General features: G+C 45.4%; 3 protein-coding genes across 6 annotated transcripts; all 3 read left to right on the forward strand.

Annotated features, from left to right (window-relative positions):
• The first annotated feature begins 873 nt into the window (after nucleotides 1-873).
• LOC141514528 (polyunsaturated fatty acid lipoxygenase ALOX12-like) lies at nucleotides 874-15389 on the forward strand. The gene is made up of 14 exons (XM_074225432.1): nucleotides 874-1094; nucleotides 2882-3095; nucleotides 3998-4079; nucleotides 4244-4366; nucleotides 4491-4594; nucleotides 4889-5049; nucleotides 6734-6877; nucleotides 7195-7404; nucleotides 9068-9154; nucleotides 10209-10378; nucleotides 12793-12914; nucleotides 13749-13849; nucleotides 13949-14116; nucleotides 14233-15389. The coding sequence occupies exons 1-14, from the start codon at nucleotides 960-962 to the stop codon at nucleotides 14410-14412; spliced, it is 2001 nt and encodes a 666-aa protein (XP_074081533.1). The 5' UTR covers nucleotides 874-959; the 3' UTR covers nucleotides 14413-15389.
• A 1469-nt stretch (nucleotides 15390-16858) lies between these two features.
• Nucleotides 16859-18237, forward strand: RNASEK (ribonuclease K). The gene is made up of 3 exons (XM_074225437.1): nucleotides 16859-17063; nucleotides 17594-17673; nucleotides 17842-18237. Exons 1-3 carry the CDS (start codon nucleotides 16986-16988, stop codon nucleotides 17981-17983), a joined length of 300 nt encoding a protein of 99 aa, XP_074081538.1. The 5' UTR covers nucleotides 16859-16985; the 3' UTR covers nucleotides 17984-18237.
• A 238-nt stretch (nucleotides 18238-18475) lies between these two features.
• Nucleotides 18476-21129, forward strand: BACC1 (BPTF associated chromatin complex component 1). Of its 4 annotated transcripts, none has more exons than XM_074225433.1 (6): nucleotides 18481-18580; nucleotides 18812-18906; nucleotides 19316-19417; nucleotides 20071-20261; nucleotides 20476-20580; nucleotides 20890-21129. In XM_074225433.1, the coding sequence occupies exons 1-6, from the start codon at nucleotides 18560-18562 to the stop codon at nucleotides 20952-20954; spliced, it is 579 nt and encodes a 192-aa protein (XP_074081534.1). In that variant the 5' UTR covers nucleotides 18481-18559; the 3' UTR covers nucleotides 20955-21129. The 4 variants fall into 4 exon arrangements, with proteins under 4 accessions (XP_074081537.1, XP_074081534.1, XP_074081536.1 ...); XM_074225434.1 differs by having other exon boundaries at nucleotides 18482-18580; nucleotides 20894-21129; XM_074225436.1 differs by lacking the exon at nucleotides 20476-20580 and having other exon boundaries at nucleotides 18476-18580.
• The last annotated feature ends 5505 nt before the right edge of the window (nucleotides 21130-26634 follow it).

Raw genomic sequence — 26634 nt, forward strand, 5'->3', positions numbered from 1 at the left:
TGGCTAGTTGGCGTAGTGAATAGAGCACCAGCCCTGGAGTCAGGAGTACCTGAGTTCGAATTCGGCTTCAGACACTTAATAATTACCTAGCCTTATGGCCTTGGGCAAGCCACTTAACCCCATTGAAAAATCTAAAAAAACAAACAAAAAACCAACACTTTTGGGGGGCAGCTAGGTGGAGTAGTGGATAGAGCACCAGCCCTGGAGTCAGGAGTACCTGAGTTCAAATCTGGCCTCAGACACTTAATAATTATCTAGCTGTGTGGCCTTGGGCAAGCCTTGCAAAAAAAAAAACCTAAAAAAAAATAGAATCTCTGGGTCTCAGTTGCCTCTTCTATAAAATGAGTATACTACTATTTACATGAAGAAAGCACTTAGGAACATGTTAAAACTCTAGAAAAGAAAGTTGTTTAGTAAAACAGCTGTATTGGCTGGAAAGGGACATATCATACTCAGAAAATCATCTTTTAAAATTATATACATACATGCATATAAACATATATACCTATGTATGTATATATTGTTTGGGATTCCTGAAATTAGTCCTGCTTAAAGAAATTGAGGATATTTTCTTTTTTTTTTTTTTGGCATCCTTCAGATTGTCTATCGGCTACCCACATCCCCCCAAAACAAAAAAAGGCAAGTTTCCTGTTGCTGATTACCAAGCCTCTTATATTTCCCATCCAGGCAGTCCTAATCACCTCAAAAGAAACCTCAGACATTCTCCTCCCCTCCTCCCCGCCCATTTTCCATGGCAAGTCCAGGCCTGTGGCTGGGGTGGGGAAATGGAAGCTCCAGGAGAGAAGGGTGGGGTCAGTGTAGGTATATAGGCGGGTGTGGGAAGGGCTTCTTCACTAAAAGGCTGGAGTCCTCACAGAGGAGACTCACTGGACAGCAGTGGGCAGGGCTCCCAGCAGCTTTCCCGTTACTCTTCTCAAAGCAGCCAGTCTCCAGACAGGATGGGTCGCTACCGGGTCCGCGTAGCCACCGGGAACTTTGCCTTCTCGGGGTCCAACAACCAGGTGCAGCTGTGGCTGGCCGGGCTGCGTGCAGAGGCAGAACTGGGGCTGAGGCTGCGGCCAGCTCGGGGACAGGTCAGTGAGGGGCTGAGGATCAGGAGGGGAGGTCCGGGAGCTGGGTAGGCGGAATGCCAGACCCAGACAGCTGAGAGAGGATCAGGAAAGGCCTCTGGACTTGAGGGTTTTTAGTTTTACTGCCATGATGATCCTTGGAGGACAGGAACATGATGAAGTCGGAGCATAAGGGACACCTGGAAATCTGCCGTTCTAGGCCAATGGAATTGAAGGGCATAGTAAGTAAGGCCGTCTGGAATGTCCAGAGACCATTTTCTAAGGGACCAAAAGGTTTAAGGGTAAGGGATGGGGGAGGAATCTGTAGGAACAATGCAACACTTAAAAGAGTCAGAGGATCTGAGTTAAGAAGCCCCTACTCTTCTTGGGTGGCCAAATCACGTCAACCTTTCTGGAAAACAGTTTTCCCTCTTTGTAAAATGAGGATGACTGTTCTACATACCAACCAAGCTTGTTATAGAGGAATTCTGAAAAGCACTATGGAAATATGATATGTTCCCATTGCCCCTTTCCCCCTTGTTCTTCTTAGAATTTTTAAAAATTAGTTTTAATAAACAAAAAATTATTTTTTCTCCCTCCATCCTTCTTCCCCCTCCATTAAAAAAAAAATTAAGTCAAGCAAACCAAGTCCTAAATTGGTAATGTCCAATACATGAATCTTAATCTGAATTTTGAATCAAACAAATAATGAGTTATCTGAAATGATAGTTGGTTAAAATTATTTTTGTTACAATGTTTTTGTTGTTTACTGTTCTGCTTCTGATCACTTTACTCTGCATCAGTCCATACAAGTCTTCCCAAGTTTCTCTAAGACTACATCGTTTTTTATAGCACAATACTATTCTATTACATTTATTCCCAGATATAGGAATGTCATTCTCTTTAATGGCTGATCTCACTGTCCCTTGGCAAGTTTGAAAAGCTGTTTTCTAGGGGCTAATAGTTATAAAATGTTCTAAAATTTACTATTTATAAGATGTTTTTGAGGTATGTAACTCACAGAATATTATCTCTAGAATGTATCTTAGAAGTTATCTGGTCTATCTCTCAGATTCCATTTAGAATGTTGAAATATTACTCATCCATCAAGACTGAGCTCCAATGCCATATGCTCCTTAGGCTTCCCAATCTTGCCTCTCCTTACTGTACTTGTTTTTCCCCAAGACTAACCATTTTTCATAAACATCTGTTACTTAAAGAAATATTTTAAAAGTTTTAATTTTTTTGATCCTAATTACTTAGCCTAAGTTTAATCCTTTAGCATCCATAATGACATTCTAAAGGGTACAAAGAATATAAGACAGAAAGAAACTTGGATATTTAATTCACTTGACCAAAAGTATTAAATACCTACTGTGAATTTATAATATGATCATCTAATTAATCTCCTTTCACTTTAAAAATGAGGAGTCTGAGGCCCAAGATCATACATGTTGTGAGGAGGAAACTGTACTTGATTACTTCCAAGATTTAACAGTGTACTTGAAAAGTAAGTTCATTCCTCACATTCTTATCTAACAGTGACCCCCAGATAAGAGACCTGGGCTCTGGGTTGCATAGTAGATAATAGACAATAAAAGCTTTTCAATTGATCTTATACAAAAACAGAGTGGCTTGAAGTCAAGAGACCTAGGTCCAAATTTTACCAAATCTCATGACACTGGGCAAGTCCCTTTACCTCTGGAGCTTCAGGTCTTCATTCATACAATCTATAAAAATACTTCACTTTGTGAGCTATGATTATACTTCTCTACCTCCTGATTCTACCTTCCCCTCCACCTGTACCCTAGCTGGAGGATTTTGAAGTTGAAGTCTCAGAAGACCTGGGTCCCCTCCAGTTTGTGAAGCTTCGTAAAATCCACCTTCTGCTGGAGGATGCCTGGTTCTGCAATCATATAACTGTTTGGGTATTGGGGAAGAACATGGAGGAAGAGAAGGAGATAGTGTTCCCCTGTTACCGGTGGGTGCAAGGAGACAGCATCATCTGCCTGCCTGAGGCCACTGGTGAGAAGGGTGGAGTCTGGGGCAAGGAGAGGGCAGAAGACTTAGGGCTGGAAGGAAGCTTAGGGGTTCTCCAAATTAATACCCTCATTTCAAAGAAAAAGAAACTGAGAGGAGCTCGGTGGCACAGTGAATAGAGCCCTGGTCCTGGAGTCAGGAGAACCTGAGTTCAAATCCAGCCTCAGATACTTAATAATTACCTAGCTGTGTGACCTTGGGCAAGTCACTTAACCCCATTGCCTTGTTAAAAAGAAAAAGAAAAAGAAACTGAGAGGCATTAAAGGTATGTAACTTGCCTAAAGGTGGGATGTTGTTGGGGTTAAAGTGAAAGAATAGGAGGGAATGGTTGAAAAAAAAGAATAAGAAAGAAGGCAGAGGAAAGCATAAGGAAGGCAGAGTACTCCAAGAGTGTAAGAGGTAAGAAGCAGAGGGAGCTGGACATGAGGAAGAGAATGAACAGAGTATGTTTCTATGGAGTTAATAACCAAGATAAATGACAATATTCTGTCAGAGAATTCCCAATCCTAGCTTCCCACACTGCACTTGCTTTTCCTCAAGACTAATCATTTTTCAAGAAATATAAAGTAGAAAATGTGAAGAATGTGATTTTGGGGAACAAGAGGTGTGGGAGAGAGTGAGGGTTGGACAGGGACAGAAAACATACCATCCAGAACTAGGGAAGGCATAAAGAGAGAGGGATAGGAGGTTTAGGGTGGAGACAGAGAAGAAAAGGAAACCTGCTCTAAATAGGGCAGCAGGTGAGAAAAAGTTGACATGGAGTCAGAGAGGAACAGAAAATGGGGATAAGACTCAAAATTGGTAAGCTGGGGTCAGGGAGAGCACCTTGAAAGCACACACATGGAAATGGAGCAGATAAGTGAGACCTTGTCCCTATGCTTCCCCAGCTTGGATGATGAGAAATGATGTCCAAGGCCTGTTTCAGAAACACCAAGAAGAAGAGCTGAAGGAGAGAAGGACACTCTATCGGTGATGTCCCTGACCTCTGATCTCTCAGTAACTTAAGCTCTGACTCTTGGGCCCTACCTTATTTCCACTCTGACCCTTGATCCTTTAGTGGCCCCTAATCTCCACTAACCCATGATTTTTAACCCTTCCCTGACCTACTAACTTCTGATTCCATGGACTTCCAGCTGGGCCACCTGGAAGAAAGGGCTGCCCTTGTCAGTGGCTGCAGCATCAGAGAAAGACCTGCCCCTGGATGTGAGATTCCATGGGGAGAAGAAGATTGACTTTGAGGGAACATTGGTTGCAGGGTAAGAATGAAACAAGAGGGCATAAACTGGGGTTCAAGATGGGAGGCACAATGGCAGATATGGGGCCTGGAAGGAGCATTCGAGCACTTAATGCCCCACTTACTTCTTTTAATCCTTATTACAGAATGACGGAAATTGCCCTAAAACGTCTGTATACTCTCCTGAGTTCCTGGAATAGCTTGGAAGATTTTGACCAAATCTTCTGGGGCCAAAAGAGTGCCCTGGCCAGTCAGTAACAGCCCCATAACTTTCCAGTAGAGCCCCATCCTCTCCAATGCCCCATCTGTGCATTCCTTCTCATATCTCTAACACCTAACTGCCCCTAAATACTTTATCACTGCTGTCTTTCCACTGACCATCTCTTATCTAGAATTTTCCCTAGAGATAACTCATTTCAGGTCTCTCTTCTGAGGGTGTCCTTGGCATCTGGGGAGGGGGGCGGAATTCAAATGTTTAGGAGTCTGAGAAGAGTCTGAGCATAGAGGCCCCTGGGATGCTCTGATCTCTGCCCTCTGCTCCCAGAGAGGGTACGCCAGTCCTGGAAGGATGATGACTTTTTTGGCTACCAGTTCCTCAATGGTGTCAATCCCACATTGCTGAGAAGGTCCACCTTACTTCCCACTCGACTTGTAATTCCTCCAGGGACAGAAGGACTTCAGGCCCAGCTGGAAAAAAAGCTCCAGGTACCTCCTCTCCTTTCTACTCCAATCCTTTCTTCTTCCTTGGCTTCTCGCTGACAATATGGAAGTTATAAAGTTCCCAGGGATCCCGTTAGATTATTTTTAATATACACTTACCCAACACATAGCTTGAGATTTGAAAAAAAGGAATAGGGTGAAATTCCATAAGTATAACTTGTTTTGAAAAATGAAGTAACACTAACAAGATCCTGGAAAAAACAGTAATCAATCAAAAGAGTATAATTGTGACATGAATGAAAAGTCTAAGAGATAGAGTTTCCAAGTAATTAACATTGAATTTATTAATTAGGCTAGAAAATAACCAATAAAATAAGGACAGTGGCTTCTCATGATAACCAAAAACTCTGGCATGGAGGTCCCTAAATGCTTGAACCAATTCTGATTGGTTAACAATTAATGAGAGAATGAATATTAGAATGGAAGGTGGGTTTTTTCCTAGTGAGGCGCTAGATTACTTGACTTTGATCTCATCAGCACTCCCAGATCATTCCTCCTCCTAAAATCTACACAAAAAATGTCTAATCTCTACCCAATCCTACTTAAACTGAACAATGGTAGAGTTATAATAACATGTCCAACTAGATATTATGGTGGAGCAAATTTTGGAGCAAGATCCGAAATGTCCATGAGAGACTGGGCAAAAAGGTCATGTGTGGTCCTTTATACAGTATAATGAGAAAATAATTTTTCTCAGCTGTAAAAGAGGTGGTCAATAGTAGTAACTCATTACCATCCTTCATCACCTCATTTGGAGGTAATCTTGAGAGAATGTAAAACACAAAAGAAGCATAAGAGTAAAATGAACCTACTATTCTTTTTCTGGAGCACTTGGAGTATAATAAGATAAACAAGACAGAAAAAAAGAGAAAACAGGTGGAGACAAGATCAGATTAACAAATGAAGTCTCTCGAAATGTATTTTAGAACACAAAGAAAATGGAGAGAGAAGGGAGTCAAGAGATTAAACAATTTAAAGAAAGTTCCTGGAGGAGGTGGGAGATTTTAGAATTTGTAAAGGTTGAGAGGAGGGAAACTATAGGGAAGAAGAAAAACCTCTCTCTGGTTTGGAAGTAAGAAAAGAAGGAAGTGGTAGAAGGTTTGCTTGGGGAGGGAAAAGATTGTGCCAGAGAGAGAAGCTAAATAATTTGGGGTTTTTTTTTTGGCAAAGCAATTGAGGTTAAGTGATTTGCCCAAGGTCACACAGCTAGGTAATTATTAAGTGTCTGAGGTCAAATTTGAACTCAAGTCCTCCTGACTCCAAAGAAACTAAATAGTTTAGGGATATACTGGGTATAGGAAATTAGAAGAGAGAACAAAGCCATCGAAACAAAGGGGCCCTTAGTTTGTCTCAGAGTCATATAAATGGAAAGGGCTCTGGAGTCAGAAGATTCATTTTCTAACCTTTGCTTTGCTCTAGTAGCCATGTGACCCTGAACAAGTCATTTCACTTCTCTGGGCCTCAGGTTCCTCCACTGTAAAATGAGGGGGCTGAAACTAGATGTTCTCCAAGATGCCTTTCTAGATTTCATATTCTGTGGATCTGGGTCAAGTTAAGAATCTGAATTTCTCTCAGTCCTTTATATTAATCCTTTAACTATCTCTGGTATTAAAATTGTTTTTCCACATTAAGCTTTGAACCTTGGTCTCAGGCTAATATATTCTCCCAGGAGGGTTGCCTGTTTGAAGCTGACTTTTCCCTGCTGGCTGGAATCCAGGCCAATGTGATACAGGGGGAGAGGCAACATCTGGCTGCCCCCCTGGTTATGTTAAAGATGGAACCTGATGGGAAGCTGCTACCTATGGCCATCCAGGTGAGAGAATCCAGTTATTCCTTCTACTCAGCTCCCTTATTCCCCGCTTCTTTCATCCCACTGCCTTCCCACCAACTCATTTCCTAGGACAAGGATCACCAAACCTCTGCTCTGCATCATCTCCTCTTCCTTTCAAAAATCCAGGGATCTAATGCTCTATCCATGTAGATCAATATAAAAAAAAGTGACCAGATTTGAAGCTCTGGGTTCACCTTCACTACCTGTCTGTTGATGGGCAAGTCAATTAATGTCCCCTGGGTCTCTAAGGTCCCTTCTAGTTATAGATGTATGATTGTATTGATTCTTTTGTCCTCCAGCTCCAGCCTCCCTGCTCTGACTCTCCAGTCCCACCACTCTTCTTACCCTCAGATCCCTCCCTCACCTGGCTCCTGGCCAAGGCCTGGGTCAGAAATTCTGACTTCCAGCTGCATGAGCTGCAAGCACATCTGCTGAAGACCCATTTGATGGCTGAAGTGTTTGCTGTGGCCACCATGAGGTGCCTCCCAGGGATGCACCCCATCTTCAAGGTACCCACCTTACAGCTAGCTACCCTTCATATACTACCTCTGTGAACCTAAGGGAAAGGACTGCCACATCCAATTAGAGGGTAATATTCATGTAGGTTTCCTTTACACCAATTAAGCATGCAAGCAAAGAATCCTTGGAGGCAGCTTTAGTAACAAGTCATTTTACTTCTCTGGGCCTTAATTTCCTCCTTTGTGAAATGGGTTTTCTATTTCTTATATTCTAAAGTTCTAGACTATAGTAATGTGAACACTCTGTGTAATAAGCATATATTGTGTGCTTAGCATTGATAACAATCTCTGAAGGATTAAGAAATTATGTATGTGGCCTCTTTGTGAGGTTCATGACATACATACAAATGTAATGAATTAGATGTTCAATCTTTCTAACATCTCCTTCTCCTTCAGTCTCTTACTTCCCTGATCTCCACTTTTTCTTCTTTCCCTCTCTTTCACTTGCTTTCCCCTTCTTTTTATCCTTCTAATAGAGAGAGGAACAAACATGACATAGGTGGGGTAAAAGTGTGTAGACCAGGATACCTGAATTGGAGAATTTGTTAGGCAGAAGTGAGGGGCTCTTAAGGTATCTGGGGACCAGATTTGTGGAGATCTTGAAGGACTTTGGTGAATGAAAATGTGTATTTTTAAAAAAGATTAAGCTATGAAATGAAGAATGAATTCTAAGAATGAAATGAAGACAGAATGGAGACATTGAAAAAAATAGATTGCAATAGTACAGGAATGGAGTGGCAGTGAGAAGGGAAAGCATAATCGAGGATATTAAAATGGAAAATTCAACTTAGAACTAGAAAGAGTAAGGAGTCAGGGATAATATCTTTTGGGCTTGCATAAATGACGGAAACTGAAGAGCTGATATGATATGTATGGCTTTAGATAAGTTATCCTGGAGTTCATTGTATGACATTCAAGACGAGAGAGACTAGAAATATAGCAGTGGTGACCCAGTGAAAGGTCCTAGCTGAATATGTAAATTTGTATAACACAGAGTTGATTGCCAAGCCATGAAAATATGATTAACTGTAAAAGACCTGGAGAGGATGACAGAACTTTGTAGGGTCTCCACAATTTTGGGGTAAGAAGTAGAGGAGGTATTAATGGAAGGCAACACAGAAAGAGATATCAGATATACATGGTAAACAATTCCTCAATGAACCAAGAAAAAAAAGACTTCCAAGATGTGAAGAAAATAAGAATAAAGACTTCGAGCCAGTCAGAAGAGAGTATGCAAATGAATTTAAATCTTATATTTCCTCAAAATATATCAGGTGATATATTTCTTACTCAAAACATTATGATGAATGACTCCTACTCCCCACCATGGTAATCCATAATTTAGCCTCACAGACAAATCCTTTCCTCCAATCAGTTTGATCTTCCCCAAATATGATATGTTCAGCTCCACTTTCATACCTTGGCTGTTGTTTTTCCTCTCTTACTCCTATAAAACAACCAACCACAAATATCTAAACTTTCCATCTCATACAAGTTTCTTATCCTTGAAAGAACTCAAGAGGTCATCATTTTTTAATCTTTTTGCCCCTAGATCTGATCTCACCCCATAGAAATTATGTAATCTGTCCATCAACTTCATAATGCTCCTCAAGAAGCTTTCCCCTCTCTTATTTCCACCTGTTCTTTTTCATAGCTCCTAATGCCTCATCTCCGCTACACACTGGAGATTAACACTCGTGCCCGGACCAAGCTCATCTCTGATGGGGGAATTTTTGATCAGGTATGAATGGGTAGGGGTACTGCTCATGAATTAGAAGAATGAAGGGAGGTCAGAGAAAAATATGGACCTCCACTCCAAGTCCTTTTTTTTAAAATCCTTAGGAACCCATGAAGACTCCTCCCTCCCCAAATCTCAAATCAATATCCTAAACTGTCCTATTTTTAATCCAATTAAACATTTATTAGGCACCTAGTATTCACAAGACACTATGATTATGTGGATAAAAATCAATCTCTGTTCTCCATGAGTTTACAAGAAGGTACAAAAAATATACACATGGGGCAGCTAGGTGGCGCAGTGGATAAAGCACCGGCCCTGGAGTTAGGAGTACCTGGGTTCAAATCCATTCTCAGACACTTAATAATTACCTAGCTGTGTGGCCTTGGGCAAGGGACTTAACCCCATTTGCCTTGCAAAAACCTAAAATATATATATACACACAAATAATTATAAATTTAAAAATGATTTAAGTGCAGAGGAGGAGCCAAACAATAATGTAAGATTCAAGGAAGGCTATACCTGGGTATATCAAGGGAAATATCATGGGAGAAGTAGCACCTGAGCTGAACCTCAAAGGAAGAAAAAAATTTCAATAGATGGATGTCAAGAGATGGTATTCCACACGTGGGGACACTGTACAGTTTAGCTGGAACATCCAAACAGGATATGAAGGGAAGTAATGTGAAATAAAGTGAGAAAGGTAAGAAGCCTGGTTAGGGAGGGTCTTGAATGCTAGACTGAAGAATTTGTGTTTTATTTTGAAATCATGGGAAGCCACTAAAGATTGAGGGCAAAGCAATTACAGCATCAAATCTATGCATTATCTAGAGTATTCTGGCAGTATGGAAGGGATGATCTAGAAAAGGAGAGCCTGGAAGCCAGGAAAATTGTTAGAAGGTTATTTCAATAATGCAAACCAGAAGTAACAAGAGACATTACTAAGGTGTACCTTAATAGGCTGGCAACTGATTGGGTATGAAAAAGAGAGGAAAAAGAAAAAATTACCAACCTCCTTAAATTCATCCCATCCTAACTTTCCATTCAACCAACACAGGTGGTGAACACTGGTGGGGGAGGTCACCTGGATGTCCTCCAAAGGGCAACAGCCTGTCTGACCTATAGATCTCTCTGCCCTCCTGATGACCTGGCTGACCGAGGGCTTCTGGGGGTTCCATCAGCTCTCTATGCTCATGATGCCCTTCGGCTCTGGGACATTATCTCCCGGTGAGGAGGTGGCCCCAAAGGGAGGGATGGACTGGAACAGGGGATCATGGGCAAAGGGATTCCAGTAGTGATAGGGCAAGTGAGGACTGAGAACTAGACAAGCTAGATTAGGCAAACAGGACAGCCAAGTCTGAAAGGATATATGAAAGAGCCATGAGATGGTTCTTAGAATATGAGAAAAAGGAGGTCATTGGAGGGGTTAGAGCTGTTTGCATAATCTCCATTTTTGGAGGAAAAATCATAATTCACATTATATGGCCTAATATAGTTTCAAATCACTTTCTTCAGAAATACCGTGAAGTTACGATAGTTAACACTGAATTTTACTATATGTGAAGAAATTGAAACTTAGCAATAGTACATGACTAGTCCTTAGTCACAAAGTGATGAGATATAGGACCTATGAAAAAGAAACTTTAAATTAAAACAGAGAAAGTTGTCTAGGTAACTCTTCCAATCTAAATGGAGAGAAAAAGAGAGATGGGGTAAGAGAAAGGGGATGGGGGAGGGGTGAGGAAGAGTGCAGCTACAACACAGGAGGAAAAATAACAGAAGAGACATCCAATAATTCACAGGAGAAACAATCCTTGAGGGGAAAAACATAAATCCCTCAAACACATGACACAAATGCACAAAGAATGAATAATAAGCAAGACTGCAAATTGTCATCAGATTTATTAACTATGATTCATAATAAGAATATCACTATGGAAAATTATACTTTATTCAAATGGAAGAGGATAACAGGGCAAAAGGTTAAAAAATGATACGTGTTAAGCTCCAAGCCGAAAGCAAAACATCTCCTCATCTCCATATCAAGCACAATGTTAGATCTCTTTCCTCCAAGCGTACCCAAAAGTCCACCAAAGAATACTGATTACTCATGGGCTGGGTTTTATACCTTAAGCCACTGGTCTTGCAAACTCTTGTAACCATGCAAATGTTTCAGTAAAAAAAAAAAAAAAATTTAGCATACACCCCCAATACATAAATATTGTTTATATCTATGCCATACTTATAAATATGTAAATTGTAAAAGATCCAAAAATACAAATAAAAAGTAAAGGTTAAAGAAGAAATGATATTTGAACCAAAAAGGAGCCACAGGACTTTAATGAGTGAAGCAGGAGAATAAAATGTTTACATCTACATTCCAGTAAATCACTTTGGCCACTGTGTATAGGATAGATTGGAGAGAGGAAACACTTGGGGCAAATAAACCAATTAAGAGGTTGTTGCAAAAGTCCAGGTAAGAAGTAATAAGGGCCAATACAGTGATAAAGGGGTGTTGGCTCTATGAGGAAAAAAGAATGATGCAAGAGATGTCCCAGAGGTAGAAATGACAAGATTTGGCAGTAAGAAAGATAGAGGTGAGGCCAGGAATAATATCTGGGCTGCAAACTTGGCTGAATGGGATGGCAAATTTCAAAAGTTTCAGAGAAAGGACAGAATAAGATCATGACCTAAAACTCTGGTCAAAGCTAGCCTGGGAAACTCTCAAAAATGAACATCTGAAAAAAGGAAAACGGAAAAAAAAAAAAAGCAAGGAGGAAGAAAAGAGAGAATTGTCTAAATAACTAATGCCTCTTTTGCCAACCTTAGCCTTAATTGGGGATGAACACAAAAGAGTAGAATAATTCTATAAGAATAGTGTCAACCACAGAATTACCTTACTATGATGATGAATGTTAAAGACAACAAAAGGTTTTCTAATTTATGTTGGGGCAAAAAAAAAGAACTAAAGGGGAGATAGGACTACTGCTCTGATTGATAGTTTGATAATAGAATGAAAGCAAAAGTACACAAGTGTTTTCTTAGCCAAGAAAAATGATCTTTGGATTAGAAAGAAAAAATGATGAAAAGGGTTGAAAAACCCACAAGGAGAAAGTAGGAGAATCAATCCTATTGCTAAACTAATGTTAATAATGTATGAAAGTTCAGGAGAATTGAAGAGATGTTGTGGGACTGGAGAAGGACAAAGGTCCCAACAGTCCAAAAGGGAAGAGATGGCAGAAGACTTGAGAGGAATAGGAAATTTTCAATCACTTAAAGTCCAGCATATGAAGAGACACTAGATTTGTTCTGTGCCTCGACGGGCAGCACTAGGAGCAAATGAGGAAAGTGGTAGAAAAGGAAGACCTATTTCTTATGATGTAAAGAGAAGCAGCTTTAACATATAAAGCTAATGGTAATGAAAATGGTAATGAAATACCTAAGAGGTAGTTTGTTTCCCCTCATTGGTGATCTTCAAATGAAGGTGAATAATAACTTTTTGGCAATATAATATAGAAAGGATTTTTCATTAGTTTAGGGTGAAAAGGATGTTATTTCCTCCAAACTCTATGATTCTTGGTGAAGTCCCACCTGTCCCCCTTAGCTGGTTTTCCTTGACTTCTTTCTTTCTCGGGAAGCAGATATGTGCAAGGAATAGTCCATCTCCATTATTCAGAAGATGAGGTTGTACAAAATGACCCTGAGCTACAGGCCTGGTGCCGAGAGATCACTGAGACTGGGCTGTGTGGAGCCCAGGAACGAGGTAAGATATATGACATCTTCCAAACTGAAAAATCATTTCTGCTTTTTGCTAAACTTTTTCTACATACCTCTTTAAAACCCTCTCTATGGGGCAGTTTTCTGATGAAGTGGATAGAGCACCACCCTGGAGTCAGGAGGACCTCAGTTCAAATATGACCTCAGACACTTAATATTTACTTAGCTGTATGACGTTGGGCAAGTCGCTTAACCCCAAGGCCTAGCAAAAAAATAAAAAAATAAAACCCTGTCTAAAGCTCCATTTCCTTTATGTTCCCATCTAAGATAATTTCAGACCCATCTCCCTACATCCCAGATATTTACAAACAACAAACACTGAAACACAAAGAACACCAGTCCACAAACACAAGGCACCAAGAATTTTCCATAAGGTAAATGGCAGCACAAAGCAGCAGCAGGGTTCTGTTGCTAGTAAATAGTCTTAGGATCCCATCCTCCAACTTATCTTTGGAGACATTTCTCTCATCAAAGACTAAATTGCGCCTTCCTCACCTCTAATCCTCTGGCTTCTCCAATACAGGGAAACTTTTTTCTCCTACCCCCTACCTGCTGAAGGCCACTTCACACAATCCATGTGCAATTCTAAACTTTGTATCTAAACTCATGATGTAAGGGAATTAGTCCAATACTGTGATTGTTCTGTGAGTGGATTACCTTTAAAAGTGAAAGAGAAATAATACTTTTGATCATACAACTTCTAAGAGCCAAAATTTTCTTGAGACCACACATTCCAAGGATGTTGGCCCCATAGTGAGGAGACCAGCCCTTACCTTTCCCTGAGTCTTCTGTTTCTTCTATAAACTTTTCTTTCTTCCAGGGTTTCCTGTCTTCTTCCAGTCCCGTGCTGAGCTCTGCCACTTTGTCACCATGTGTATCTTCACATGCACAGCTCAACATTCAGGCATTAATCAGGGACAGGTAAAGTAATTTTCATATCTGAATCCCTGAGTGTGTACGAAGGGAACTAAGGACTCATATCCCTTACTTGAGTGATTTCACTGTTCCTCCTAACCACAGCTGGACTGGTATGCCTGGGTCCCTAATGCTCCATGCACTATGAGGCAGCCACCACCTACCACAAAGGATGTAACATTAGAGATGGTGATGGCCACACTGCCCAATGTCCATCAGGCCTGTCTCCAGATGACTATTGCATGGCACCTGGGTCGGTTTCAGCCAGACATGGTGAGAGCCAGGGTCAACAGAGGGAACAGGGTCCAGGGTAGCTGGGCAAAATTGACAGCTGGGGGTCTGCAGAACTGAAATTTGTGATTGTGGGATAACTCTCTTCTCTGTCTCAGGTACCCCTGGGTCAGCACAAGGAGCAATACTTCTCAGGACCTGGGCCCAAGGCTGTGCTGATTCGTTTACAGGAAGATTTAGACACTTTGGAAAGAGAGATTGTGGCCCGTAATGAAGGCCTGGACCTGCCCTATGAATACCTTAGGCCAAGCCAGATAGAGAACAGTATTACCATCTAAGCTCAACATCTGGTTGACCACTACTCTGATTGGACCGAGGAAAACTCCCATTTCCCTAACATTAGTCCTTCTATTTTCATATCTACAAATACCAAAATCAGAAACTTGAGGCTCTGTTCCCACATCTGACCTACCTCACATTCACACACACAACACACACACAATTGAAGTCTTTCTTCATCTAGTAACTCATGCTTAATATCACACTCCACTGTCATGAGTCATTGGTTCACATTCAGCTCCTTGGCAACACTCTTCTCCCACTCCCCATATATATATTTCTCATTCTCTGGTATTAGTGTTCCTGGAACTGGTATTAAATGTATTCTTCCCTTTGACTCTCCCCCAGAGTAGGCAGCCCTCTCGTTTCATTCTGCCCAAGTATGGGAAACCTCCCAGTATAACCAGATAGGAAGGTTCCAATTTTCTTATTTCCCATACTAACAGTTCCAGCTATACCACCTCACTGCTTCTGTGCCCTTTCATTGTCCCTTTGTCATAATCTGCAATGAATAAATAGACATATCCATATACTCTAAGTCTTCACAACCGATGTTACTCAGGAGACAAAATAACTGCAATGCTGACATAAAGTCACAGACTAATACTAACTTTCACTGCACCATCCAGGGGTCATCTTTCCTCGGTAAAAAGATTAAAGTAGTTCTCCAAATAGCCATTAATGTCTGCTACCAATGAATATAATAAATTTCTCTTAAAGCTGTTTCTATCATTACTCCATATCACCACCAAGGGTAACTGATTTTATGCCCTTCTTTTTGTTATAAATTTGCCTCTTTCAAGATTCATGAGGATACCTTATAGTTCTGGTATACCATAATTAACAAACATCAGTCAGCTCCTGTCTTCATCTTTCCAAAATGAGTAACAACTTACTTTTAAAACACTTTAAAATTATCCAGAGCATTGGATACCCATTATCGTGTGATTGTCAAAAGCCTAAGATCAATAAAACATGTACCATTTCTGTATTTCATATGCAAACTAAGAGGCTAAATCATTTATTCTATTCTCTGTTACCAAGGTAGTATCAGAAGTGAAACTAGAGCTTGAAAACTGGCTTCCAGAACAACCTTGCTTTTTCTACTGCACTATTCTGACTGTCCAATAACAAAACACTAAACCTTTTAGTCTGTTCGCACACAAACTCTTCCAAATTAATCCATCAATAACTTAAAATGCTTTAAGGCTTTTAAAGTGTTTACTTCATAAGAATCCTATTTGATAATTAGTATAAACAGTATTATCATGATTGACAGATGAATAAACTGAGACTTGTAAATATGAATCAAATTACCCAAAGTCACACAGCAAAGGATCATTGGAACCTAGATCTACTGATTACCTGTCCAGCCCTTTATGCACTACAGCTACATTTGGCTTTCTCTGAACCAGCTCCAAATCTGTTCTACCTTATAGGTTCATGAGCCAGAATTGAATACAGTATTCCAGGTGTGGGTATATGATGGTTCAGTAGGAAGAAAAATGTAGGGTAGTGGAAAGAGCATTCAATTTAGAGAACTAGGTTCAAATTTTAACCCTGACATCAATACTGTTACAATGGACAAACCACAACCTCTCTAGACCTAAATTTCGTTTCTACCAAAAAAGGGGGCTGGAAATGACTCTCAAGATGAAGCATATGACATCTTTTCATTGATTTTAATTGCTTTTCTGATGACTCCCACTCTGTTGCTTTGGTCACAGGAACACAATGATTCCTGGGGTTGGAGAACAACTTTGAGAAATGGTCCAAAGATGCTCTTCCTAGTTCCTGTTATGGGGGGCAGGGGGGATCTTTCCCTCGGCATCTCTCAGGCTCTTGGATCTTCCTTCCTACGCTCCCCCTGCCCTTTTCTGCTGAAATTTCAGGAGGCCCGCTTGGCAAACTTGAAAACATATACTATTGTCCCCATTCCCTAGGCCTTACATCCCATTGCAAAGAAAGCCAAAGGTGGAAGTGAGTCTCATTGTGATGAGATGCACAGCCTGACTAGGCCCGCGGGGCAAGGCTTTTCCCTGGCATCCTCTCAGTTAAGGGATAAGGGAAACTACCCCGATTTCTTAATAAAGTGCTTCTAGCTGGGAATCCAGACATCCACTCGCTGTCGGCTAGACCAGGGGAGTGGGGAGGCACGCCTTCGGCATCACGTGACTCCGAAGCGGTCCGGTCACGTGACGAGCCCTCCCTTCTCGTTCTGGCCTTCCCCGAGGACCGTACCACAGCGGGCGGAAGAAAGAGGGGGGGAAGATTCGTATTTGCCCCCAAATTCGATAAACTCGGACTTTGTGGGAGCTGGAGTTGCGGCAGATTTCACGCGCTGCCTCGCCCTTCACGACGACTTTCCGTGCCGTTGCGCTGTGCGGGGTAGGCCCGTGCCCGGCGCTCGGAGTCTCTTCCGTGCCCCCCGCTCTTTGGGCTCTCTTCGTGTCCCGGCCTCGCTCCGCCCTCCCTCCCGGGGGCCCCGGCTTCCATTCCGGCTTGGTTAAGGCTCCCCGGCCGTGCGTCGCTTGTCCGGGCCCCGCGCCCCGCGCCCCGCTCCAGCTTCCCCATGGCTTCTCTCCTGTGTTGCGGGCCCAAGCTGGCCGCCTGCGGCATCGTCCTCAGCGTCTGGGGGGTGATCATGCTGGTGAGCAGCTGCAGGGGGTGCGCAGAACCCGCGGCGGCCAGCCAGGGGAGGGCTGGAGGTCTTGGGGCGGGACGTGAGGACGTTTTGGGGGGCTCGCGGGAAGCGACCTGGGGGAGAAGGGGAGGCGGGGAGGGTGTGAGAGCTGAGGGCAAAGCCGACGCGCCTGGCAGCGGCACGGGCTCGGGCCTGGGGACAGTGAGAGGGCCGGGGGGCTGGTCCCGGGACGCGAGAGCCTGGTAACGGGGCCGCCTGCCCCGATGCGCTCCTGGGCTCCGGAACGGGCCGGACAAGCCCGGCGCGTGATAGCGACGCCCCTCCGGGAGAGGAAGGCGGCTGGGGGAGCCGCGGGGCCGGGTCCCCGGCCCGGCCCTGCGCGGGTGTTAGGTGGCCGGTTCTGGTTTCGCCCGAGCGCGCCCGGCCGACGGCCGGGTCTGCCGGACTGGCGCTGTGACAGCTGGAGGGCGGCTCCAGGCGGATTCCGGAGGAGGGGCTGAAGCCGCCCGCCCCTCACCCTCCGGTTCTTCCCCCAGGTCCTTCTTGGGATCTTCTTCAACGTCCATTCTGCCGTGCTCATTGAGGATGTACCCGTAACTGAGGAGGATTTTTCTGAGTGAGTTGCAGGGAATGGGAAGGATTTCTCGGGGCCAGAGGCCGGAGACCTGGGCCCCTGAGAGTGTGGAGCGGTGGCGGGGAACGGAGGGTGAACTCGGAGCGTCCTGGGGGCAGTGAGGGCTGGGGAGGCCCGGGAGCTGGCTTCACAATTCCTGTCACCCTCCAGGAGTGGTCCTCAGAAGATCTATCAGCTTTATGAACAAGTGAGCTACAACTGCTTCATCGCCGCCGGCCTCTACCTCCTGCTCGGAGGCTTCTCCTTCTGCCAAGTCCGCCTCAACAAGCGCAAAGAGTACATGGTCCGTTAGGACACTCCGTTCCAGTTCCAAAGATTGGGGGGGCCCCCCCGTGTCTCGTGTCCGCTATTTAAACTCCCTTCTCTCGATTTCCCCCCTTCCTTCCTGGGGCCCCTAGATTTCTTTGGGCCTCGGGGGCGCTGCCCCTGGGGAACGCGCCGGGGTTGGGGAGAGCAGAGCTTCGGCTGTCCACGCTGCGGGTCCCCAGCGGTGCGGGCTGGCCCTGCCCCCTCCCCGGCCCCACAATAAAGCGCCTGTGTTCCCGAGGCCTGGGTGTGTTTGTGTCCGCCGCGCCGCCGCCGCCGCCGGGGCAGGAGGGCGGGGAGAGGAAGCCGGCCCGGCGCGGCTCGGGCACAAGCGGAAGTGGGCCGCCGCGCCGCCGGAAGCCGAGGCAGCCGGGCCCGCGCGCGGGGACGCGCCGCTCCGCCTGCCCTCGCCGCCCGCCCTCGCCGCCCCGCGGACGCAGCCGGCCGCCCGGCCGATGGTGCGGGGCCGGGCCCGGGGCGGGACTTCCGCGGCCGTGGTGCGGCGCCGCTGCCCGCCGGCTGTGCTCGCGCGGCTGCGCCCCGGGACCCGGCGCCCGGGGCCATGACGTCAGCTTCCACCAAGGTGCGCGCCCCTCCCCCCCGGGACCCGCAGGGGGGCTCCCCGGCCTGCCGCCCCTGGGGAAGGGGTGGGCCCGAGGCGCTGTGCGGGGGGCGGCGGGGCGTCCGGCCCCGGGGGGAGGGGCACGGAGCGTCGGCCGCGCGGGCCGGGGGGAGCCCTCCCAAGGAGGGAGCGCGCCCCGGGGAGTGCCCCACGATCCTGCGGTGCTTGCCCCCATCACCCGCCGCCCTCCAGGTCGGGGAGATCTTCTCGGCCGCGGGCGCCGCCTTCACCAAGCTCGGGGAGCTGACGATGCAGCTGCACCCGGTGTCGGACTCGTCCCCCGCTGGGTAGGTTTGGCCTGGGCGCGGGCGCGGGGCGGCCCGGGACCCCGCACTCTGGGCGCCCTTTCCCGCCCTCCCCCGTGGGTAAAGCCTTACATCTGGATTCTTATCCAAGAATCGAGTGAGATTTGCATCTCTGCTTTGTAAGCTTTCCTGCGCCGCACAAAGTCAGTGCATCACTTCAGTGCTCCAGGCAGCTCATGTTTATGTAGGTCTGGAGAGGCCGAGGGAAGCGCATCTGGGGATTTAGGCATCATAGTCAAAACTGTGAGATGCCCGGGGACACTTAGGGTTTGTGGAAGGACTGAGGGGGGGTGGTGGTTTTGGAACTGAGGATCCGGAGCGTGTGATACGGGGTGACTTCACCCCTCCTTCCCCTACGCCACTTCCCCATCCCCCTTTCCCCTCCTGACAGTGCCAAGTGGACAGACACGGAGATAGAGATGCTGAGGGCTGCGGTGAAACGATTTGGGGACGATCTTAATCGCATCAGCTGTGTCATCAAGGACCGGACTGTGTGAGGGAGGGTGGCTAGACAGGGAATGGGGGGTTGGTCAGGTTATCTTCCTCCCCTTGTACTACCTTTCCCGCTGTTTCTGGTCATGCCCCTGGGAACTGGATATAAACAATACCAGGATTACTACAGTTGAAGCAGGGATTGTTAAAATATCTTGGTAGGGTCTGCTAGGTTACTTCTGAAAGTAGTTTGTTTAGAGTCTCCTAGGGTGCTTACAAAGAATGCTTATTGTAGGAATCCTCCTAACCAGTTGCTTAAAGGGAAATTCAAGAAATTCATTGTGTTGGGTGGTTGGGGTCCCTACTCAGTAGATGGATATTTATGGTAGATCTTTATAAACCAGCCCCTTCCTGCCAATCCACTCCAGTTATATTATTTCCTCTCTGGAGTTTTCTGGCATTCAAAATAGAGAAGCATGAAGACCCATCCCCTACTTTGTTCTTGGCCCTTTCCCCTAAGTGGTCCAAACACTTGGAAAAGTGAAAAGTAATCCCTCATAAAAAGGTTAGGGATTTCTGAGCTATACTTTGCAGGCCACAGATCAGATTTCCCCTCAGTTTCCTCATGTCTCACTCCCCATTGTGCCCTCTTATTCACCATATCCCTTTGACAGTCTACTCCCCGCCCCCTCCCATCCTGTCTCTCTTCCACAGTGCTCAGATAAAGTCTACAGTGAAACGAAAGGTATATGAAGACTCTGGCCTTCCTCTTCCAACTGAATCACCCAAGAAGGGGCCCAAAAAGGGAGCATCTAGTGTCCTGGTTCCTGCCTTACCTGTACCCCCACCCACTGGGTCTAGTGTCCCTGAAACTGGGGGCCCTCCCCCGAAGAAGCAGAAGGCTGGTGAGGGCCGTGGAATGGTTATTGTAGGGGAATGCTAAGGAAAAAGATAAGATCTAAGGTCAAATGAGTGAACTTGGAAATGAGATTAAAAGGTAGCGGTTTTCTCCCTCAACCTTGGGGGAAGAGCAAGAGGAGCTGGGAGGAGGGGGAGCTGGGGTTGGGAAGGTTTGGGGAAATTGGGGGGGGGGGGACCTAGTTGATGCCTCCCTCTCAGATGTGATGCTGAGCGCCCTGAATGACTCAGATGCCAACAGTGACCTAGTGGACATTGAGGGGCTAGGGGAGGCTCCCTCAGCCAAGAAACTCAACTTCGACCAGGGTAGGAGTCCTTCCCCTTCTCACATTAGTGTAGGATTGGGATTTGGGAGAGAAATTTCTTATACCCTGGGGAGAGGGAACTTCATGGGGTGGGGAGATATCATGGGAGATAAAAAGGCATTCCTTGGATCAGAGTCACTTGACTACTTAAGTTAGAGCTTTGCCATTGACTAGCTGTGTGATATTGGTCAAGTCACTTCCTTTCTCTTCTCTAAAATGAAAGGTTTGCATTCAGATTTGTGACAGGTAGGCACTTGGAGGGCGGGTTTAGGGCTCTCTCTATCTCTCCTCATTTCATTTCCTGTTCCAGACAGCCTGAAACTAGACTCTGGACTTCTCATGACCTCCACTGATCCTCCTTTGCTTTCCCGATGACATTCCCACCTCTGAACCCTGGGACCCTCTTGTTGTGGACCTGAGTGGAAACCTGGAAAAAGGAAAGCTGAAGGAAAATATCTGCCCTACAGACCCCTCTGTGAATATTTGCTCCCTGCCCACAAAAGACTTTTTTTTTTACAGAATCAAATAAAAATTTCATTCAGTTTGGTGACTTTGTCTCTGTTTCATCAAAGAACAAGGGGTTATTCCAGCATTCAGAGATGAAGGGGTCTTCTCTCCACAGCTGCTCTAACCACCCTGTCTGGAGCAGCACTCTCAATATTGGCATGGTTTTCCCTCAGGTGCCAATATTTCTGTGCTGCTAAAGCCAGAGGGGCCCAAGGTGGTGGTGGGAGTGGAGGTGGAAAACAAAGTTGCAGACAGAAGACTTCATTAGGTGAGGTAGAATTTTTCCCTGAATGCTTAGGATTTCTCCCATAATTCATATAGGGGTACTCTGTGTGTTCCAAGTCGCCCTTCAAGATGGCCCTTAGGATTTTCCCTAGGTGACGAACTCCTACGTTTTTATGGGATCTATTCATTTTGCCATACATCCCCCAGGATCTCCAGGGTGTCCAAGGTATCCTGCTCCAGGGTCCAGGCTGTGGCAGCAGCGGCGGCAGCAGCGATGCCTCCCCTACCCTCGCTCTAACACCACAGTGTGGTTTGGACTTGGCCACAACAATGAACAAACCACAGTGTGCTGCTGGGGCGGAGGCAGGATGGGATTTGGGGTAGGGCACTGTGGAAAAACAAAAGGGTAGTAGAGAGACAGGTAGATGCAATGAAAAAGTAAGAACATATGGAAAAATGAACCTGGTTTGTTGGAGAGAGCTTGGGGGATGCAGTCAAAAGGGAGAGGAGGAGGCAAGGTGCAAATTCTCAGAATCTACAAAATAGATCAGGCCATCTTTATTTGCTAGAGTACCCAGCCCAGGACTTTCTTAGATAGGATCAGGTGCTATGTATGAGACAGTGGCCAAGGAAAGGGGCTGGGTAGCTGACAAAAACCTCTCCTTACTCATCGGCCTCTGCTCTAAACATGAGTACAAATACATCTACACATCCTACAAAAGGTAGCCAAATACAAAGACGAACAGAGAAGCTGATAGGCGGTGAAAGCCAGTTCTAGAGAAGGATAGGGTTCGGTCTGAGGTGGAGTTCACAAAATTACTTGGGTTCCTGGTCTGTCACAATAAGTTGAAAGAAGGGAAGGGCAGGAGTTAGGAGGGATAAGGGAGTATGAATAGGCAAAAAGTCTAGAGAAAGGCTACTTTTGATATCCCTACCTACTTCTATCCCTGCTTCTCAGCTCTACTGTGGATCCCATTAGGGACCCCAGTGTGTCCTTTTCTACATACTTACTCTGATATTGATCCCATCAGCCAGGCCCAAATCCCCAAGGGGAAGCCACGTTGAACATACAAACATTCCCCCTTTTCCTTCACCCATGCTCCTCCCCAACCTCTAGGCCCTTCCTCCTGACACGTCCTCTGTCCTCCCACATCCTCCCATCTTGTCTAGGACACTAGAGGTAATGGGGATGCAATTTTTTTTTAATCTATGTGAATCTGTTACATACATAAACCCCAAAGCCAAGAACAAAAATCATTCTTCAGAAAATAAAAAATACCTTCCAGATATATATATATATATTTATGTACATACACATGTATATATACATACACACATATGTGTATATATACATACATACATACACACACACACACACATATATATACGCACACAAAAAGAAAAAAACAACCAAAAAGCCAATCCCCTTCTCAATTTCTTTAAAAAAAAAAAAAGAAAATCCCAGAAACCAAAAAGAACAAAGATAGTGTAAACAGTTTTTCAGGTTTTGAAAGAATCTAGGCACCTTCTCCTAAACCTTTTTCTTCTCAACACTCCAGACTATTTGTCTTCACCTACATTACCCCCTCAAACCCAAGAACCTCTAAAACAAATCCGAATTTTAATCATTAGGAGAATTACTTAAAAATTGGAGATGGAGGCCAATGGAAGAGATGGGAAGGTGTAAGAATCCTTTGGCCTCCACTTTCAGCCTTGAGGTGATGTGTACTATGAATTTGGGGGTTCAATAAGTATCTTCAACTTGTCACCTTCAAAATCCATACCCCAACTTTATACATTCCCCCCAACTTCCCCTATTTTGCCCCCAAATAGGGGATACCTCCCTGCCCCCTCTTCACTTACCTCAGCTATTCCCCCCTGGTTCCTGGTCCCCCCCCTCATTTCTGAAGGGAGCCGATTTGGAAGCATATTCCCCAAGTTAGGGGCCCAGGAGAGAGGAGACACCCCAAGTCGTATCTTCGGCCTTCTCTTTCTCCTGGCTGACTTAAGGAATGGGGAGTGCCTTAAGATGGGAGGAACCCCCCCAAGATGGCTTAGGAGTGGGGTTTCCCCACTCCAAGTTAAAATTGGGGACACCCTCCCCCCCTCCCAATCCATCCGTCTCCAACTTGGGTGGGAGAGACAACAGAAATGCCCAAGTCAGATTACACCAACACTACATTCCTCACCCACCCTATAAGGGTCCAGGGCGCCCCAAAAAATAAAAAAAAAATTGAGGGTTGAGGGGGGACCACCCTTGATCAGCTCCCCAAATTTGGGACACTCAGGTCCCCCCGTTTCTCCAGGAAAATTCTTCCTTTTGCTTGCCTCCCGCCCGCCCTGCTCTGTCCTGATGCCAATTTTGGAAGTCACTCTCTTCCCTCCTCCTCCCGGGTGCCCCAGCCGGCCCCCTCCCCCTCCAATGCTGAGATGCCCGACACCTGGATCCCTGGTTAAGGGTCCTTCTCAAGGACTTCAGGAAAATGGGGCCCAGTTCATTTCCCCTACCCCATGGGAAGCAGAGAAGCCCGATTCCCCCCTCCCCTCCCCCCAGCTGGGTCCCTGTGGTGGTTTAAAGAAGCTTGGAGGACTGGAATCTGCCATTGCAGTTGTACAGCCAGGTTTTTTGTGTTTTTTTTTTCCTCTGTTTTTTTGGAGTTGTTGTTTTGAAGGTTTTTGTTTTGTTTTTGTATAGGGTTTTTTTTTTTTGAGGGGGCTAGAGCATGGGGGGAGGAGAGCAGAAAGAATGCTTGAATCTCTTAACTCCCCCTCTCCCCCAGATCTTGTTCTCTTTGGAAACCTATCCTTCAATTTAACTCCCTCCTATTTCCTGTGTGTTTCTGGTAATCCCAATGGATTACCAACCTGGTATAGAGTATGGAGGGGGGAGGGGGGGAGAGGGGAGTCCTTCAGGCATCATATTTCAAATCCCCACCCATATTATAATGCTCTAGAAACGGCTTCTGAACCCCATAACTACAGTGGCTCTTTGTTAATCGGATCTAACAACAATTTGGAGTCCCTCAGGCACACATATCCCATAACTAACTGAAAAATGTCTCTAAATCAGCACCCCCTAAAACTGACAAGAGCTTTCAAACCCATATTCTCAGTCCCTGGAACCCCAACCCCCCCAAAAAGTGCTTCTAAAATTAAAACTTAAAAACTGAATTTCTGGATTCTGATACTTTCCCAAACTGTCTCACACTCAAACTGTGTGAATATGAACCCAATTAACTGCTTCACACCTAAACTGGCTTCCTTATTTTGAATTTTCAATTCCCAGGCCTTAAGCTCCTGTTTCTGGAACCCACCGGCATCCTAAAGTCCTTGCTACTAGCCAAACATGCTTCTCCTAGATCTAAAGGTAAGCTTCAGATCTGGGCTTATGTGCTTTCCTGGTAAATTCCAAAACTTTCTCAAAGCCAAAGGGTTCCTCAAAAACAGTTTCTGCTCCCAATCAGTCCCATTAATCTCTAAATGATCCCAGAGTCCCTATTTGGTTTCCCCTCAGAACTAAAAGACAGTCATTCTTACTCACAAAAAATATAGAGGGGACCTGGAAGGAACATACTCCCCACTCACACCCTCATCCACACACCACCTAATTTTCTCTTTCCCTCACCTCCTGTTTCACTCTGAAATATTTTACTCTGTCTTTACAATTTTCTAGTCCCCAATTTCAAATCAGGCCATAAATTATAAACTGATGAGGTTTGCTTAAATTCTCTAAGGGATTGAATCATAGATAATTAGTATGACTAATTGCTAAGGTAATCTCATACAAACATCAAGAAACCCAGAAACCTTTTCTGACTATGTCCAATCTGTTGGACCTACCTTCCTCCAGCCCACATAGCTCCAAACTTCCCAAATTGGGACAGAAACTCAAGATCTCAAATTTACTAAATTCCTACTAAGTACTAGGTAGGGCTTAAGCCCTGGAGATACAATAGAAGGTAGAAAACAGTTTTAGCTCTCAGGAATCTCCCCCCACCCCCGGGGGGGGGGGCGGGCAGGAGGGAATGAGACTGGTCCAGATTTAATCTTTGCCAAGGTCTTTAGACTCCCTTTTCAAACAAGTCACCTGCCGGATAAGTCGGGGTGGCGCAATGCTGCCATCGTGTGGATAAAAGCATGCATTAAGGGTCTGAGACGCCTCACAGAACCAAGGCCAAATAATCCTCTCCCTCATTCTGGTGCAGATTTGGATCCTGGGTCCAGGAGCAGAAACAAGGGGTGGGGGAGAACTCTATTTAAATGGCTGCCTCTAACAGTAGCTATGCGATCACATGAAAGCAATTGTTTGTTTTTCTAAATTTTATTTATTTAATGCAATGGGGTTAAGTGACTTGCCCAAGGTTATACAAGCTAGGCTGAGGTCGAATTTGAACTCAGGTCCTCCTGACTCCACTGCGCCACCTAGCTGCCCCTGGAGCAAGTTTGTTAATCTGACCCTCAATTGCCTCGCCTGTATCAGATTGAGAATAATAACTATTTATACATTATAAACGAATAATAGCAATAGCTTAATCTACAGAGTTGTCAGTATCAAATAAGATAATGTGTATAAAGAGGTTTGCAATTAAATCGCTATATGAATATTAACTACTATCATTATCCTTGAAAAGAGTGGCGCCTGGCAGGAGCTTGAGACGGGAAATGCTAGTGTTCCCTCCATTTCTCTCCAGACTTCCACCTCGATTTAGGGGGTTTCCCCACCCCCTCTAGGGGAAGCAGCTGGACCGTCTGTCCTGTCCCAGGACAATGGCAGGAAATGGACTAGAAATCACATCCGCCCCTCCCTTCACTCCCTCTCCCTCACGAGGCTCCCCCCCTCTCCCCTACACTGTGCGCTTCTCGCCAGAGGCCTGGACAGAGACATTGTCTAGGTGGCAGCCACTCAAGGCTTAGGGTTGAGGTCAGCCTTCCTAGGTACTCTTAGACAGCATCATCGGGGACAAAAACTCCTGTTCTCAGAAACCCGGGATGGGGTGGTGTAACTTCAGTTGGAATTTTCTTCTCCCTGCCAGGACACACCGCTTCCCTCCCGCTGTTTGCCTTATCCAAGCTAATAGGCCCCTAAAGGCCTCCCCTGCCCAGTTGTTCTCGAAGCCCTAGTGTGTTCTCTTTCAAAGGGACACTGCGATACCTCAGACCGCTAACCCTAAATCCCAGTCCATACTAACCTTTAACGCTACTCCTCTTACCCTGCTGGATCATGCTTTTTACATGCCATTGCCACACTTCCAAGGTCCCGCCCCCCCCAGGCTCCACCATGCATAGGGCAGCAGGAAGGATACCGATCTAAAGAGCACCCCCC

Source organism: Macrotis lagotis, chromosome 2 (genome assembly GCF_037893015.1).
Source record: "Macrotis lagotis isolate mMagLag1 chromosome 2, bilby.v1.9.chrom.fasta, whole genome shotgun sequence".
Lineage (NCBI taxonomy): Eukaryota > Metazoa > Chordata > Mammalia > Peramelemorphia > Peramelidae > Macrotis > Macrotis lagotis.